Raw genomic sequence first — 16,075 nt, forward strand, 5'->3', positions numbered from 1 at the left:
GGCGTTCCCGAGAATTTTAGGCTTTTGCCCACGTCATGCGGCGGTGGTTATTTTTTTTGGGGGGGGGGTTTGTTTCTCATTTCTCCGAAGATGGCGGCCGGCGGGGGTCCTGTTCTGATGAACGCCCGCGCTCAGCTCGGGATGTCCTCGATTCCGGTGAGTGGGGAGTACTGGCACGTGTTCTTGTTGACTTCGTCTCATGGCTGTGCTTTTGCATGTTTGTAACGCGAAAAGATATTTCCTTCCTCTTGTGCATTTCCCAGTGACTCTTTGCTTTGCTTGCCTTTTTGATGTGTGCATAAGGCTCTCTACCTCTTTTCTGTGTTCCCTGCCTCTCTCCACCCTCTTGTTCTGCTTGCTTCAGCCGTCGTCGCTTAAACTCATCTGCCTCCCATTAACTTTAAGCTATGTTGCACATCATTCACAGTGCTGTAAAATAAGGCTAAAAACATGTAAACAAAGCCAACAGCTCTCATAGGGGAAAGCTACTGACTTTGCCAATGCTCGTTTCAGCACCCCTCCCCCTCCACCCCATTGAAAGCGTCCCCACCACCACGTCAGCCCTCCTTTCTTCCCCCCGATAACCACAGTGATCCAGAAGTTCACACAGGGCTTCCCCGGAATTTTCATAAAGTTGCCTCACCCTCTGGTTCCTCTTCCGTCACATGTTACAAACTGGCTGTTTTAATTACACTGCTGTCCCACATAGCGGTTTGCCTGTACACGGTAGGAGATGTGAATGAAATGCTTTTAGTAGCACATTCTCTGTGCTGAGGACAGGACAGTCTGTACCAGGGAGCAGAGTGAGCAGTCCGTACAAGAGATAAACTCACGCAGTCTGCATTATGGTGTGGCACAAGCAGTCTGTTATGGGTAACAGTCTATACTGGGGATTCATGGACCGCTTGAACCACGGAGCAGTGCGAGCAGTCTGTACCGGGAAGCAGTGTGCTCGGTCTTTTGAGAGCAGTATTCTTTGTCTGTACCGGGGATGAGACTGCCAGCGTTCTGTAGTGGGGATCGCACATACAGCATAAGTAGTCTGTACAGGAGACCAGTTGTGAGCAGTCTGTCCTAGGAAGGGCTGCTAGCACTCTGTACTGGATAGCAGTGGAGGCAGCCTGTACTAGGTAATAGCACAAGTAATGTATCTTAGGAAACACTGCCAGCATTCTCTACTGGGGAGCAGTGCATACGATCTGTACTAGAGAGCAGCGTAATTGGTCTATACCGGAGAGCAGTTAGATCAGTTTGTACTAGAACCAGTGCGTACACTGCACTAAAGAACAGCACAAGCAGTGCATTGTGGGTAGCATTGCTTGCTGTCTGCAATGCTGTACCTGCCTGTAGCACATCATCAGAGACCATTACAGTAATTCCCAACCATTTAGCTAAAGGTGCACATGTGATCTATGGCCACTGTAATAGTAGATAATTTTAAATATTGCTTCATACTTTTACATTTTTTAAGCGCGTTAAACTATAGATGTTGTTACTGTGCAGTTGTGCAGTGCCGTTTTGAATGTATTCATTTGGATTTCCAGTTGTCTGTAGAAGTTAAGCTATTGAATGAGTGTTTTTCTCCATGTATTGTGTGACTATTCTTCCTAAATAATTTAGTCTAGTTACACTTTTTGGGGCAGCTGTTTGCATTGTTTTTCTCTTACCTTCTAGGTCACACAACAAGTTAGCCCGACTAATGCACAGAGCAAACTTCATCCAGGCAATCACTTCCTTGCTACTCGTAGTGTCGGTACAAAATGTCCTGTAGCAGTGTTGTGAAGGGCACGTACACTCACTTTCAGATGTAAATTGTGCGGGCAGTCAACACCTGCAGATTAAAGCACTGCGTTGAGCCTAAAAAGAGATGCAATTCTCATACCCTGGTACTCTACCGGTTTAGGGCGATGCCCTTTACGTTCTGGGTGGGTGTGTGTGGCTCTGGGTGGGTGTGTGTGGCTCTGGGTGGGTGTGTGTGGCTCTGGGGGTGTGTGTGTGGCTCTGGGGGTGTGGGGGTGGTAGTAATTGCTGTCCACTGAGCTCGTCCGTAGGGTACAATAGGTCTCACATTTGCGAGAGATTAAGCTATTGGCAATGCAAATGACAATCCATTTATTTATCTGTTTTCAAAACCAACACATAAATACAAATTTTGTCATTTACAATGCCAATAGCTCTAACTTTTCCAAAGGCGAAACCGTTGCATTGTAAATGCCTGTTTTTTTTCCTCCTCTAGAGCATTGCTGATTTAAATTGCTTCTGTTTGTATTTGTTGTATTCTTCCACTGCTGACCTGATAGCATTTTATTTGTCTTTTGGCATGTCTTTCCTTGCTCTCTCCCCACCTGTCTCTGCCCCCTCGAATCCCTGCCTTGTGCTCTTTCTGCTTTCACTACTCTCTCGTCCATTGCTCGTTTGCCCTATTTCACTTTTACTACATGTTTTCTGTAGGTCGCCCCACACCCATGCATGTTTTCTATCTGCTTTCATCCTTTCTGCTCATTTGTGCTCTCAGCTGTCCCTTTCCATTCTGCTCCCCCTTTTTAATTGGGGGAGCAGAATGGAGCAGCATAGTTCTTTCGGGCCACTCACTTTTTCTTTTTTTGGCAGCCCAACTCACTGTATAATTTTTTATTTTAAAGTTAGTTCGTTAACCTGCCTGTAGATATACATTAAATAAAACTGAATGGCCACCATTGTGCTACAATGCATGCACATATACAGTGGTCTTGGAATGTTTTTACTCAAAAAACTTTCAAGATAGCCACTAAGTGTGCTCATTTGGCCGCCGTGATGAACTGGTGAACATTTACACATTTCTGCACATTTTTTTATTTACTATTCCAACTTGGGTTACAGTTTTTAGAAAATTAAACATAAAAATAAAGTGAGTGACAGTGCCAATGCTAGTGGTGGCACAAATAAGCACTGGCAAAGCCATCAGGTCTAAATCTGCCCTTTAAAGCCAAGACTTTTTGGATTTGCTAATGCTTCTTTCTCACTCCTTCCCTGTGTGGTGCCTGAGTTGCAGATTGAAATTATTTTCATACCCAATTATACTTTTAAATGCAAATGTGGAACTGTTTTTCTCCAGCACTGGATATTTCATAGATTCACATGCTTGAATGATCACCTTTTGTCAAACTGGGAATCCCACAGTAATCTTCAAATAGCATTATGCTTTAATAAAGGCATGGGAGGCCTGTAAAAACAAGGAGAGTAGCTACTGCCTCTATCATTATCCAAAGGCAAAGACAGCACCATTTAAGAAATACTCTGCAAAAGCCTTGAACGATTAAAAATGTCACCTTTTGAGATGGCTCCAAAAAAAACCAAGTCTAATGACTCACTGTCTTCAGAGGTTGAATTCCAACATTCTGCTTCAATTAAAACAAAAATAAAAAATTGTTTCCTAGATCATAGGGATGGTCTTCAAGTCGATATACTGTTTAATCTGGTGAGCCCTCGCCTAAGACCTCACAAGTTTCTGACAAGAAGCAGGACATAGTAGTAAAATCACTGTCTGAGGTGCTTTCTAAAGTAAAATCTCAGTCTACTGCTTTGTGTACGACTCTGCTGTCAGTAACCTCTCTGCATCTACGGTGCTGCTTCTGCTGTCTACAACACCGTCAATAATTACAGCACCATCCACAACTATCACTTCTTCTAAGACGACAACTCTGTTTACGATACACTCTCAGTCAGTGTCCTCAAGGTTGACTCAACCATTGATGATTGCACCACCGAGACTTCAAAGTCAACTAAGACAGCTCCTTCAACAAAAGTACATCAGGACAACAGGGTTTCAGAGGCTTACCTTTTGATTATTTCCTTAAATATTAACACTTCTACAAAATCACAGGTATATTGGACTCTGGGGAGGGGGGTAGGGGAGTGTTTGCAGGGTGTTTGATGCTGACTGGCTGAAGATTAGGTCTTTCGCTTTGAGTTTGTTTGGCTACCATGGTGATAATGTTATAAGGTCTACTCATATTTGAAGGGTAATGTTTGACTCAACAATGAGGAATGATTCAAGCATGTGAACCTATAAAAGATAACAATTCTGAAGAACTATTGTTACAGGTAAGTAACTTGATTCTTCAAATTGGTCTTCTTGAATATCATTAAGAATTCTTTGAGACTGTTCAAAATATCATCACAAAGGCACATTTTGTATTAGAATATTATTAAAAACAGTAACATTGCTGAAAATATTTTACACTTACTTTTTTAAATACAATATAACCAGTCCACTCAATCTCATCTTCTCGAAGTCTGCTGAGTCCTTGTCTTTGTGACAAAAAATGTTCTCTGTGAAATGTCTCTTTAATGTTTTTATTCACGTTTCATTTTCTCTCCCTGCATCATCGAGTTCCCTGTGCCTCTAATGATGGTAGAGATCTTGTGAAGTTCTCTGCAACCTCACCCCACATCTAGGATAAATTCCAACATGTCCCTGTTAGAAATGAATTGTTACCCCCCAACTCTCATCCAAAGGGGTTGTATAACATTAAAAGTTATGCATTTACCAATCATGTAATATCATTTTTGACCTTTACATCGCATAGCATTATATTTTGGACGTTTACCATGAATTGTTTTTTTTCCTCTCGATTTATATATGTGTGTATCACACAAATGTATATGCATATATATTGATATGTTTTGCATTTTTGGGGTGACTCCCACAAACCTCCTTTGTAATAAATATATTACTCAGTGGTGGTCACCACTATGTAGTCATAGTTAGGACCTAGTTACTATAGGAAATGGGTTTTGAGGTTTGCTAATAACTTTAGTGCAGGTTGACGAATCTTCACTGAACTTTGCAGTAAAATATTCATCCACCTAAGCTGGTTCCTTGAAAGTTTCAGGCTGATCCGTCAAGCAGGGACTGAGGACAAAAAAGCAGTTCCGAAAACCCAATTTCTCCATGCATTTTACATAGGGTTTTTGAACAGTGCTGCAAGGCCAAACGGCTGCAGGAAACGACTTCAAAGTTGGCAGAAAGCTGGATATTTACACAGAAAGCACGCTTTTTGTGATTGGGTCTAAATCAGTTTGGCAGTTTTCGAGATATTGAGGTTTAAAATGTATGATATTCAAGTAGATCATGTAAGTTACTAGTCTTGCGGGACAGGTGGCAATTGCAATCATTTTTGAGGTCTTAACTCAACCTGTCGCTGAGGTTATCAAGATGCAGTGAAGTGATGAGGTCATCGTGTATCATGTTAATGTGTTTTGGAATGCAGTCTAGGTGTATTATTGCCCTGGAAATGGCTTAGTTAGTGAATGATGGAGACAGTAGGTAAGGTAACATAAGGTCATATGAATGCATTCATAGTTAGAGGGAGAGGGAGTGTTTCTGTGATAGTTGAGACTAGTCTAATAAGGTGAGAGACCAGTCTGAGTGGTTTGCCGTGTTAATGTGTGGGTGTTGGTCAATGTGGATAGTAGAGTGCATTTCTGTGCGGTCAGGCATGTATTCAGTGTTTGGGTAACACTGTAACTCGCCATCCCCTGTTGACCATGGGCCTAGGCGGTATTTCCACTTCTGACTTGTTTAAATATACTCTCAGTTCTTTGCACCTTTTCGTGTTACTATTTGTGTTTTAACAGTTCTCCTGATTCTTAGGTTACCAGTCTCCTTTTCCTCTCCTGTATATATACAATCTACACAGAAAGCAGACTACCGAATGAGCATACATGCAGAATCAGTATGCAGCACAAACACTGCAATTAAAGCTCATATTGCCACAGACCAGGAGCAACTTAGTGAACGAAAGCCACATGAATGAACAGTTCGAGTATACAATTGGAACTTTAATAGAAGTGTTTTGGAAGACGGAGAACATACTATTTAGATTGAGTCACAGAAGAAACTGATCTAGTATTCATAGTATGATGACCATGGGGACAATCTACTAATCAACTATCTTTAAGAAGTTATCTTAAACCTACAACACCGACATGTACCCAGAATTATACAAAAGCTATATAATAGACAAAGAGTTCTCAAAGCATAACAACCTGAAGCAAAGCATTGAACAACATGATACACCAGCAGAATGTAACAAGCGGCAATGTCCTTTAACATAATCTGTTAGGATGCTCTATGCTTCGCATGAATGTCAAGGATCTTCTTCCAAACTGTCAACTGTCTACCCGAGACACCAGTGAGGCAGTAGAGAAGCTTGGGAGAAAGGGTAGTGGGATAAGAGAACAGCTTCCACCAGAAGGTCACCTGCAATGCTGCAGCCTGGTTATCTCCCTTGTATATTCTGGAGTTCTGTATAGGTCTGGGGGTTCACTCTCAGAGCTGCTTTTAAATAAGGAAATGTATATACAGGATTACATAGATCTACGATTCAATACTGACTTCTCTTCATAATACCTAAATATCTATATAGCTCGGTATGCCTATGTACATAACTGGGTGTAACTACTGTCCTGGGTATATCCATCTAATTTCGTCAGGACTTTCTTACATTTATATATTACATTTGCTGATAATGTCCTCCAAGTGGATGAGATTAATACCACACATTGTATACAGTTCTTGTAAGTATATGTAATTGATTAGTTCTATTTTATTCATACCATACAAGGATATGCACCCAAAAAAGTATATCGTGCTTCCAATGTTGACCCCATGCTTGAATGAAAGTGATAATTTCTCAATTTCGATGTAGCTTCGGAAAACTAGTCCTGAAGTCTTAAGAAGTATTTCAGTGCAGATGTGAATTGATGTACAAGTTGCAAAGCTCAGGTAATTTCTTCAAATACTGAAATATAGTCATATTTCTTCACAAGAATAAGGTTCAGAGTATATACCAAGTTACAGGAGCATTTAAGAAGAAAAGTGCCACATTCAAGGGAAGTCTTGTAGGAGATTGTCTGCCAACATCCACAAGCTTGGCTCCAAATTAAAGGTTGAATTAAGACTACAATCCTCTTACAGTACAACCAATGCAAAGTGGTTGGAGAACACTGACAGATAATGTGGACTGAGGTTGTATAGTCCAAAGGCCAAAACGTGCTGCCCATGAGATTCTCACAGACGTTTGCCAGAGCACAATTACAATATCACTAACTTGTCAACCCAAATCCTGGAATCATAAAGGGTGCCAAATTCTGACGGGTTTCAGAACCATACAAAGGATAGCAATGCTCTATACAAATGCTCTTAGCATAACAGAAACGTTCTTGGAACTATATTATGTAACCAAAAAGATTTCCCAAAGATAAAATTGTGGCAGTCCTGAGTCCGCAACAGTAACCTATTGGTCAAAATGCTGTCAATCAAGGTCAGAGATTACGTTGGCGTAAGACTAAATTGCTTTGTCTGCTATGATAGAATGTGTAATTCAGAAGGACACTGCTCACAAAAACCTCACTGCTTTGGCTTTGTTGTTGACCAAAAGGATTGTGGCATGCTGCTGCGGTGTAGGCGGAGCTCTGAAATTCAAGGCTGTGGTTGGAGTTCCTTACATACTGTAATACTCAACTTGAAGTTTATGCTGAGCTTCACCAAAGTCATATCTGCTTGCCACAAGGGTGTAACCATACCTGTCTCACCATCTTCAACCTGTAATGACATATCCTTTTCCTTATTTGCGATTGATGCCCATACTTACAAACTGTCTGCTGTGCTCCCAAATAACAATTTATATTCCCACTATCACACTCAATGAACCGTGCTGATTCAGAATGTACTGGAACTGTATGGCCACCTTATCTCCATGTAATATATCTTTTGTGATACCCATGATGTACACTGCTGTTTTGTGGTGCATACTCTTGGATGATTGTGATAACGTTTGACTGTGTATGTGTTTGTTCCTTATTTCAATACAATCGAATGAAATATTTGACAGAGTGTTATTACTTAGGGTGATATCCGTATGTAAGTGGCCTATTCTTAAAGTACCTGTGAAATATTTGTTTGGTGACACATTAGTGTGGTTATTTCTTCGTTTTCAACATTAATAAAAACATCTGTTGAGGAAAGGTAGTGTTTTTCAGAAAGCAAATTTTGAAAATTAAATATTTTTTAAATGGAACATTGCATGTCAGTCTCCTCTACAGCCTTTTCCTTTTTCAGATTCTGAAGATGAACACTGCTTCTTACACTATACCTTAAAATAGGAGAGAGTGGGCAGGCTTCATGCTGAATTGTCTGTTGAAAAGTTCACAAAATAATTGTATTGCCTATGTTCAGCCTCACTCCACTTATATGGCTCAATTGTTACATAATGTGTTAGATTCTATTTAATTATTTGACTTGTAGAACAAACTGTAGCTATTTAGTCATTGTACAATTAGGAAACATGTTTTAAAACATTTTCAGCAATGACAGTTTAATCTTTTGTGATTTACAGAAAGGTGAAAAAATGACTCAAGATGAAGTGAATGCAGTTATGCGTTTATCTGATGTCAACAGCAATGGTAAACTGGACTACAACAAGGTATATTGAAGAGAAGAATTCTCAACAGTATGAAATCCTGTGTATTTAGGTCATTTATATTTCACTGTATTCATGTAGAAGCCAGATTGTTCTCAAAATGACGGCACTGGATTAGTGCAACTTAAAATGTGACTTAGTCTCTGGCTACTGAAGTGCTAATGGCCTACCCTCGTGGGCTCCCTGTGTGCACAATCCAGCTCATCTCCAAGGCATTAATGGTTTTCGAGGTTGACAGTATACTTCTGCTGCACAGGGTTAAGCTGGCCAAGACACCACCTCTTGCTGTTTGTTGAGCCAGAGACAAAACAACATTCAGATGACAAATAGGGATGTGCAAAATGTGCGTGAGTTGCTTTCACGTAAATATGTAAAATTGTGCACTATATCTTAGTTTTAAAAGCGTTCTCGCATCCCTTAAAAATGAGAGGATACATTTCGTGCTAAAAAAAAAGTGCTAAAACAAAAGCACGGTGAACAACAGCCACACATGTTGTTCCCATGGGTTATTAGTACATGTTTTCTGTGAATGACAAATAATTGTACAAAGTAGTTTAATGGCGTAATTTATGGTAATTTTGTGTGGCAAGCGCAACAGATTTTCTCAAAATTATGCAGATTATGCTGGTATAATGTAATTTTTGCCGAGGTCTAGTGGAACCCAAGTTAGTTTATGGATTTAGTGCAGAAGTGGCGAATGTAATGAGTGCCTCGGAAAGTAAAGAGCCCAGAATGATGTGTATGTCAAGTGAATTACGGTTTTTGTTGGAGGGACAAGGGGCCACATGCACGAATATGAGGTTGCAAAATACTAGTTGCAACCAGTGTTTTTGCGACCATTAAAGATTATTAAGAGCCGACCTATACACTTATAGGTAATTTCTTTAAAAAAAGAAATTGTAGTGGGTCAGAATCCGACCTAACTCATGAATATTAATGAGGAAGGTCAAAAATTGCAACTTGCGATTGGATGCCTTCACAGGGATGGTAGCCTGCGAACCACCACGTGGTCACAAATTACAACTTGCGATTGGATGCCATCACAGGGATCGTGGCCTGTGGACCAACATGCCTGTGACTGCAATTCAACAAAATTAACATTTTCTAAATTCAGCCTGTTTTGCTTTAAAAAAAAACGGGCTGCGTTGTTTCTTTTTTTGCGTGGGAGTCTGCAGTGATCCCATGGACTACTGCCAAACAAACTTTTTTAACATTCTCAAATGGGAAGGAGTCCCCATAAACTGACCCCTTCCCTTTTGTGAACAGATTACCACCCACCTATATATGTGGATAGGGGATCGCGATTTCAAAGGGAGCTCTACAAGTGCCTTCCAAATAGCAATTCCTTATCCATTTCCAAACCCATTTTAGGAGTTTTTAGGAGTCGGTAAACACTTACTAACTCATCCTGAAATGGGTTTAATACATTGTTAAAAGCAGTTTTTCGGTCGCAAACTCAATATCGAAGTGTTTGTGACTGAAAAAACGCTATGAGCATCTAGCCTCAAGTGAAGAAAAAGATATTATTAAGTAAAAGAGGTATTGCCTTATTTAAATCCATTTTTGTGCTTGAAGAGATTAACAGTATGAAACTACACCACTTTTGTAAAAATTCAGTACTTCTGGCCTATGCTTTATTTTTTTTAATCTCTCATGCTCCATAGGGATGGTAAAACGTTTGAGCATTTTGATTCTGTCATTTTTACAACCTTTTTTAAATGACTATTTGGGATGTCAGATTCCAAGGGTAAAATGTGCAGTACCCTTTCTGCCTTGCCCAAATAGGGCAGAGGGTGAGTATTTTTGATTTAACAATTAAAGAAAAGTTTATCGGGACAGCTCACAGCTGCCCCAATTCCCACTTTGAAATTGCGAAGAAGGTTTTGGGGTGGCTGTCAGCTGCCCAACACCTCTTTTACTCTCGGAGAAATGTGTATGAAGGGGGCCTTGGCTACCTTAAAGCTAATACTGAATTTCACTTAAGTGCCCTAAATATCTAGTGTTCTGCCTTCACATTTGCATCTCGGAAAGTAAGGCCAGTTCTCAACAAAGAACTTCAACAGGACTTACTTTGCCTTACAAATGTACAGCTACAAAATGTCCCTGCCCTGCTGGTGAGGCCCGTGAATAAATGTGACAGTAGTTTTCCATGAACTTGATTGGCTCCCAGTGGCTAGAAGATGAGGTTTAATACATTGTTTGGTTTTTAGAAAAACATAGAAGCACTCCAGGGTCATAAACCCTCTCTACTGAGCCACAGATAGACCTTGTACCAACTCAGTAGGGAACTCCTGTGTCCTATACAGAATAGGAGATCTAAGGTTGAGTATGGCGTGAGGGTGTTTTGAGATTCGAGTGACATAACTTTGTAAATCCACTTCATCTCAAATTTAGGAAACCCTTTGATACCTGGTTGTTCTATGATTTGTCACCTTAACAGTTGCATTTCTTATCTGTTCACGATCCCCAAAATACTTATATATTGGAAAATGTTTGCTCTACTAAAAGTGTACCTTGGCATAACATATTTATTAAACATGCTAAACTACAAACGAAATATAACTAAGCAGAAATCTTAGATGAAAGTGGATCTTTGTCCTCTCTGGTGGCTGGTTTAATTTCAATTTTGGCTCAGTTGCTCACCCTATGTCATTTTTGCCAAGAACTTCCCTAGAGTGCTGGGAATAATAAGGCTACTTGGCAGAAGTAGGCTGAATGATTCCCAAACTCCATGTTCCTCTGGAGCCTTTTCTCCAAACAGATTTGGGTCTCAAGAGGACCTGTTGGTGCCCCCAAAGAAAATCACTCACACTTAAACCAGCAAAGACTGATCTTGCCCTGGGAGGTTTTCCATCTGCTTTTCATTGCGTTTTAATTCCACAATTCCTGTGTTTGATGCTGCAGGGATGTTCCACTTTGCATAATCATTCTTGACGTTAATTTCATTGTTCTGATCAGCAGGTGAGAACTACGCTCTAGATGCACCTGGAGAACTGTTAGTCAAAAGGTTCACATTTTTAGCTCAGGAATCACAGGTACTCTCCATATTCGGCTTTACCTTTCTGAAACTAAAAAAATAGCACTGATAAAAACTCAAAAGATGGGTTCCCGGCTGTTTATCACATACAGCTCATCTGAAAGGACCATCCTTAGTTCTTATTTTTGCAAAGCTTGCATGCAACCTCCTACTGCTCGCTGTACCAAGTTTTCCTTTTCCAGCATCTGTTGCAAACCTCAGATTAAGACACTAATGACGATGCTGCTGTATGATGTAGTCCAGAGGCCAGTTACATTTGGTGCCTCCTTTTTGGGCTAATAGGCATCCCTACCATTATGGGTCAAGTCTGCTTCGTTTCCTCCTCTGCACTTGTGCAATTTCTAACTCCTTCTGTAGCACCCATGTCTTCATCTCCTCCTCCTCCTCGCTACCCTCTCCTGTTTTTATAGTGTCAATTGCGTCCTCGTGTGGAGTGTAGGTCATATTTTGTCATTGGTATTGAAACAACTTGTTTCATGGCACTTAAGGAATACGGTTCTACAATATATATGTTGATGGAAGGTGTAGAGCATGGAGCAAACTTTACCCAGTCATTTGATCATTTACACAAGGGAAAGAAGTTGCATTGAAGAGTATCAACACCGATAGCCTTGAATATGTTACTGACTTTTAAAATGATAAAAGGTAATCACATAGTTTCAAGCTGCTGGAAGATATTATAGTGTGGAAGCATCTCCGATAAAGGAAAATGTTCAATCCTGGCCCAATATCTTGGATTTTTATAGAGAAGTTGTAATCCTGGCCCAATATCTTGGATTTTTATAGAGAAGAAGTTTGTCTGTATTCAGCAGATAGGCTTGTCAGGTTGTAGATAATTAAAAGTTAGCCTACCCTTTTGACATAAGTAGTGAAATTCTTCAATCCTTTTTTTTATAGTACAACAAGCTGGCCTATCATGTGGACGTTTCTGTGCCCTCTTTTGTTGTTTGCACTCCCATGGATTCAGGCTGAAACAGTAGTGTGAAAAATCATCAACGTGTTTTTATTGATTGCTTTATTTTGTATGTTTTATTAGTTATTCATCCACTATAATGGGAATGGGGAGGAATGCCAGTAGCAGCTGCTTCTTTATTACTGTCTGTTGCTCTTCCCTCTCATATTACTAGAAACCCTTTGGTTAATGTAAGGCCTACTGCTGCCTGCTTTTGCTATTCTCTTCTAGGGGATCCTCATCAATAATCATAAGCACTGAAAATTCCATCCCATGCGCAGGACCCCACAATCTATAAAAAATAATATGTGAAAACATATATATATACACAGCTCTATATATATACATATATAATTGTATCCAAAACCAATGCAGCCTCCCAGAATAAATCAAAGGCTAATCACTGCTCTGAAAATTCTTTTTGCAACCATAGATTGGAGAAAATAGACAGGCAGGAGGACAAGAATCACTTGAACTCTCTTTAATTACCAGAAGAAAGTTAATCTGCAAAACAGAAGGCATTGTTAGCCCATAAGCTGCATTGAAAACTCAATAAAATAGAAAATGAAAGCAATTGTTCTCATAAACTGGCACTGTGCCTGTAAGGCAGCCATGACCCCCAGCTTCCCATCATGCCTCAGGGGTGACAATTAGGTCAGTTGTGATTTCTGGCTCCTTCAGTCAGGTCCCTGGAGTTTTCAGCTCTGCTATTCTTGACTTTTTTGTCAATACATTTCTCTCTAAAACCTGGTAGTTACTGTTCACTCGATATCTTTCATACTGTAGAGTAAGGTATTACCATTTTTCTGATGGAAACTTGTTTTTCCTCTGTCACAGCCTGCCTTCTCTTTTTGACCCTTGTCCTTCCTGGTGCAAGAAGAAGGCCCAAACTGATTCACACCCTGTGTGTATACTCTGTCTTCCTGAGTCTCACCTGCCACCACTGTAAAACCTTTTCTAGATGCACTCTCAAGGAGAGAGGATTCGTCTCTACGGTCTTTTAGAGAAGCAAAAAATCTACCTCCTGAGGAAGATATCCAATGAGGCATTAGAAGAGGAGACCCAGATCGACCTCGAAACGTAAGGTCCCTGTCTGCTCTCCTTCAGCGTGGGGCTCGGCGTCAAGGATGACTCCAGCAACGAAATGAGTTTCCCTGTAGATGAGACTTCCGCCATTGATGGTATCGGAGCACCACTCTGCATCAAAGACTACGCTGAAAACGTCAAGTTTGAAGCCTATTCATTGTTGTCATCCACAGGTGTCAGATCAGCCTCCTCCGTTGACGTCAACTCGGCGGCGTGCAACGTCAAGGAGTAGGTCTCTGTAGGCGTTGACTCAGCGCTCAACGTCAAGGAACAGGTCTCTGTTAGCGTCATCTCATAGACGCTCGTTGTCGAAACAAACCCCTCCATTGACTTCATAAAGCGGCTGTCAATGTCAAGGCCTTAACCCACTCTGACACCTCGACGAAGGTCAAGGTCCGGAAGGCGTTCGCCATCAACGCCTAGCCATACAACGTCAAGGCATCAGTCTCCGTCGGTGATCACACCGCCGACGTCAAAGCAGTACTCGGTGTCGACACGGTCTCAATCGAAGTCGAAGGCTAAGGCAAAGCCAGCGTCAAGGCACCAGTCTTAGTCGGCGGTATCTTTCCCGACGCCGAGAATCCAGACACCATCATTATCTTCACAGCACTCTATTACGGTCCAAGACGTTTTAGTGATTCAATGCTCAATGTCGAGACAGTCTCCCCAGTCAACGTCGACTCATCGATCTCGATCAGTACGACACTCTGATTGTTCAGCGTCAAGACACACAGTGTCATCCAGTTCAAGATAGTCGAAGGTCATTCTACCATCGTCTGACAGTTCAGTCTCTCCATCTCCTGAGCATTCCCAACAACAGATAACAGAGCCTCCTGTACAGCAAGAGACAAGAGGGCCGATATCACCCTCCGTACACCTTTCCCCCAGGTGGATGTTGCCACTCCATCATTGGCAGAAATCTTCAACACAGGTGCAAGAAACTCTGGGCTGCTCCTGCCCTCTGCACAGCTTGTCACTGGCTCGGTTGGTGCAGTCAGTAGACCTCTCCCCCACAGTCTTGCCGAGGGGTCGAGATCGTGCTCGAACAGTGACTCCACCTAAAAGAAGGAGGTCCTCAGCACGAAGTCATTGGAGAAGACACAAATCACCTTCATTGTCTTTGTCCTCGACTCATTCTTCAAAAAAGAGACTATTCACCTACCTTAACTGGTAGCCCACCTTTGAGAGTCTCTTCAGTGGATGATGTTAGTACTTTTCAGGATGTGCTTTTCCGGGGGGGGGCAACAAAATTCAACATTGACATGCCTATCCCCAAACCTCATCCTCAGTGATTTTTGAAACTCTGCATTATAGATCAGCGACAAGGCCTCTGCTGTCTTTAGTGCCTGGGCTCCTTCAACCGTATATGGATGTGTTTCTCACACCGGCAAAACTAAAGCCTGCCTGCCCCGGCAAGGATCTTGAAAAAGTACAGGCCTCCGGAACAGGATCCACTATTCCTTAGAGCAGATCCACCTCGCAGTGGCCCCTTCCTCAAAGGTGCCTCCAGATAAAGAAAGCAGAACCCAGGGCTCTTGGGGAAGAAAAGTTTGTGGCACTTCTGCTTCAATGTTAAACATTTCTAGCGCCTCAGCCCTCCTAGGTTGCTATGATTGGAAAAATTTAAAGATAAACTCCCCAAATAGGATCGCAGAGACTTTGAAGAAATATTACAGGAAGGGGGTTTAGTAGCGAATCAGATTATTAGTGCTGCAGCAGATGGAGCAACATTATCTTCTCATTCTTATGCTCACGGGATTTGTGCCCAACGCGCATCCTGGCTTCGGCTCACTGCACTGAAGCCCGAAGCACAGCAACAAATTCTAAACCTCCCTTTCTTGGGGAGTTCCCTCTTTGGCACTCACACAGACGATGAGATGGCCAGAATGAAAACGGGACTCGATACCCTGAAGGCAGTAGGCCTTGAAAAGAAAAAAGAATTCCGCCGCAGATACTGGCCATACGACCACAAGCCATTCCATCAGAGGGTTCAAACCCCTCAATCGCAGAGGCATCAGAAGCAAGAACATCAACCCAGAACCCACTATCAGGGGTGTCGCACTTCCAGTGGGAGAGGGCCCCCACGCCAATACACCGCTTCAACAAAAACCCCTTCAAAGCAATGAACGTTCACTTCCCCTGTCACCGTTTCCTACTTCAGTGGGGTGAAGTATAGCCAACCACATGCAAGAGTGGCGCAACATCACAAAACATGAATGGGTGTTAAGCGTTTTACAGAATGGATACTCTACATTTTCGACATCCATTTACTATCACTCCAGTGAAAGCTGTATGCCACCAGCTACATCTGCTACAGCAGGAAGTAACCAATCTTCTACGAAAATCAGCCATAGTGGAGGTTCCTGTCTCTCAACGCGGACAAGGAGTATGCTCAAGGTATTTTCTGGTCAAACAGAAAGGTCGAAAAACAGAGTTCAGGCCTATTTTAGATCTGCGCACGCTCAACAAATCCATCTGGAGGGAAAAGTTTTGCATGGCAACATTCAGACGCTCAGCTCTAATGAGCAGTACACT

At 41.7% G+C, this 16,075-nt stretch overlaps 1 protein-coding gene across 1 annotated transcript in view; it reads left to right on the forward strand.

Annotated features, from left to right (window-relative positions):
• The window catches only part of EFCAB7 (EF-hand calcium binding domain 7), a 413,197-nt gene that overhangs the window by 139,850 nt on the left and 257,272 nt on the right, over positions 1–16,075 (forward strand). The window contains 1 exon segment of the mRNA XM_086953570.1: positions 8,382–8,468. Coding sequence (XP_086809696.1) covers positions 8,382–8,468 — 87 coding nt within the window.

The sequence above is a fragment of the Lissotriton vulgaris genome, chromosome 1_1 (genome assembly GCF_964263255.1).
Source record: "Lissotriton vulgaris chromosome 1_1, aLisVul1.2, whole genome shotgun sequence".
NCBI lineage: Eukaryota > Metazoa > Chordata > Amphibia > Caudata > Salamandridae > Lissotriton > Lissotriton vulgaris.